This window comes from Pygoscelis adeliae, unplaced genomic scaffold, assembly GCF_000699105.1.
Source record: "Pygoscelis adeliae isolate BGI_AS28 unplaced genomic scaffold, ASM69910v1 Scaffold427, whole genome shotgun sequence".
In the NCBI taxonomy this organism is placed as follows: Eukaryota; Metazoa; Chordata; class Aves; order Sphenisciformes; family Spheniscidae; genus Pygoscelis; species Pygoscelis adeliae.
The window spans coordinates 37,166-38,389 of record NW_008825214.1 but is presented as its reverse complement, the minus strand read 5'-3'; the positions used below and the strand labels follow the sequence as shown (position 1 = coordinate 38,389).

The following is a 1,224-nucleotide window of genomic DNA, read 5'->3' as shown; positions in this document are numbered from 1 at the left end:
CTCCCGACATGCGCTTTGTCAACCCCCCCCGGCGCCCGCATGCCTTTGAAGTGGACGCCAAGATTTCTTTCCCCGTGAGCGGTGCAGCCGATGCACCTGTTAAGCGCCGCTGCCGTCGCCCCCGCAGCCGTGGCAGGGGCTGGGGGGGACCCGTACACTTCGCCCCCTCCCTGGTCAGGACCAGGGCTGCTTCGAGGGGTCTGGGGCTGCAGGGTCTGGGTAGTGCCCCGTTAGCACCAACGAAGCGCTCCCGGCAGCACCGGGGCTCGGCCGAAGCCTGGGGTGGTGAGGGCAGGCTGCTTGCACTGGGCTGGAAGCACCCTGGGACGCCAGCGAGCTTTGGGTTCCTAAAACCAAAGCAGCAGAAGACCCACCCCACCGAGCCGATCCCAGCTTTGGTGTCCGCTCCTTTTCTTTTGAAGGAAGGAGAGAGGAGCATCCCTTGAGTCGTGGCAGCCCAGCCGACAGGTTAGGGCCATCCCAAGCCACGCTGGCCTTGCCTCGATGCGTGCAGGCTCCGAGCCCACCCTGCTCCCTGCCGCGTGCCTGGCTGTCGGGTGGAGGGAGGTGCTGGAGAGGCACGGCGCGCTTTGTACTGGGCTGCTCTGCACCGTGCGGGGTAAAATGGGTGTCTGGAGGAGCGTGTGTCCCCGCCTGGCTTGGGGTGCAAGCGTGTCTGCGGGCACAAGGCACTAAGTGTGAAGCTGGGGCTTTGCCACCGGGAACAGAAGTCCCTGCGTGGGATTTTCATTCCCAGCCTGACTGGTGGAGAGAGAGGAGGGGTTCCTTTCCTACCCTCCGCTGGCTCTGGAGTCCGTAGGAGGCTGCCTTTACTCCTTCCCAGTCCAAAGCAGCTCTCTGCATATTTGGAAGAAAATCAAGTTTGGAAGCGGCTCAGCTTGTCAATGTTCCAGCGCCTCTTAGCTACTGAGGGCTTAACTTTCAGCAAAGTTTCCATGAACGCAGGAAGCACTGACAGGCAGTCGAGCAGGAGCTCGGGCTCTTGCAGGAAGGAAATTCTGCTTCTCCCAGCCGAGGAGGTTGTTACTGGGGGGCCGGTCTGGCACGCAGGGAGGAGAGGCAGCGAAGCACTCGTGCCCAGGCGCTTGCAGCATGTCTTCCCGCTGCCGAGCCCTTGGAGGCTTTGCTGTGCTACTCATCCTTGCTGGAGGATGGGCTGCGTTGTGCCGCGGCTGCGGAGGATCGCGTTGAGCTCTCTTTGGC

The 1,224-nt window shown here is 62.7% G+C and overlaps 1 protein-coding gene across 1 annotated transcript in view; it reads left to right on the top strand.

Moving 5' to 3' along the window:
• The first annotated feature begins 8 nt into the window (after positions 1 to 8).
• The window catches only part of MRPS23 (mitochondrial ribosomal protein S23), a 9,550-nt gene continuing 8,334 nt past the window's right edge, over positions 9 to 1,224 (top strand). The window contains exon 1 of the mRNA XM_009329121.1: positions 9 to 81. Within this exon, the coding sequence (XP_009327396.1) occupies positions 9 to 81 (73 nt within the window). The remainder of the gene's footprint in view (positions 82 to 1,224) is intronic.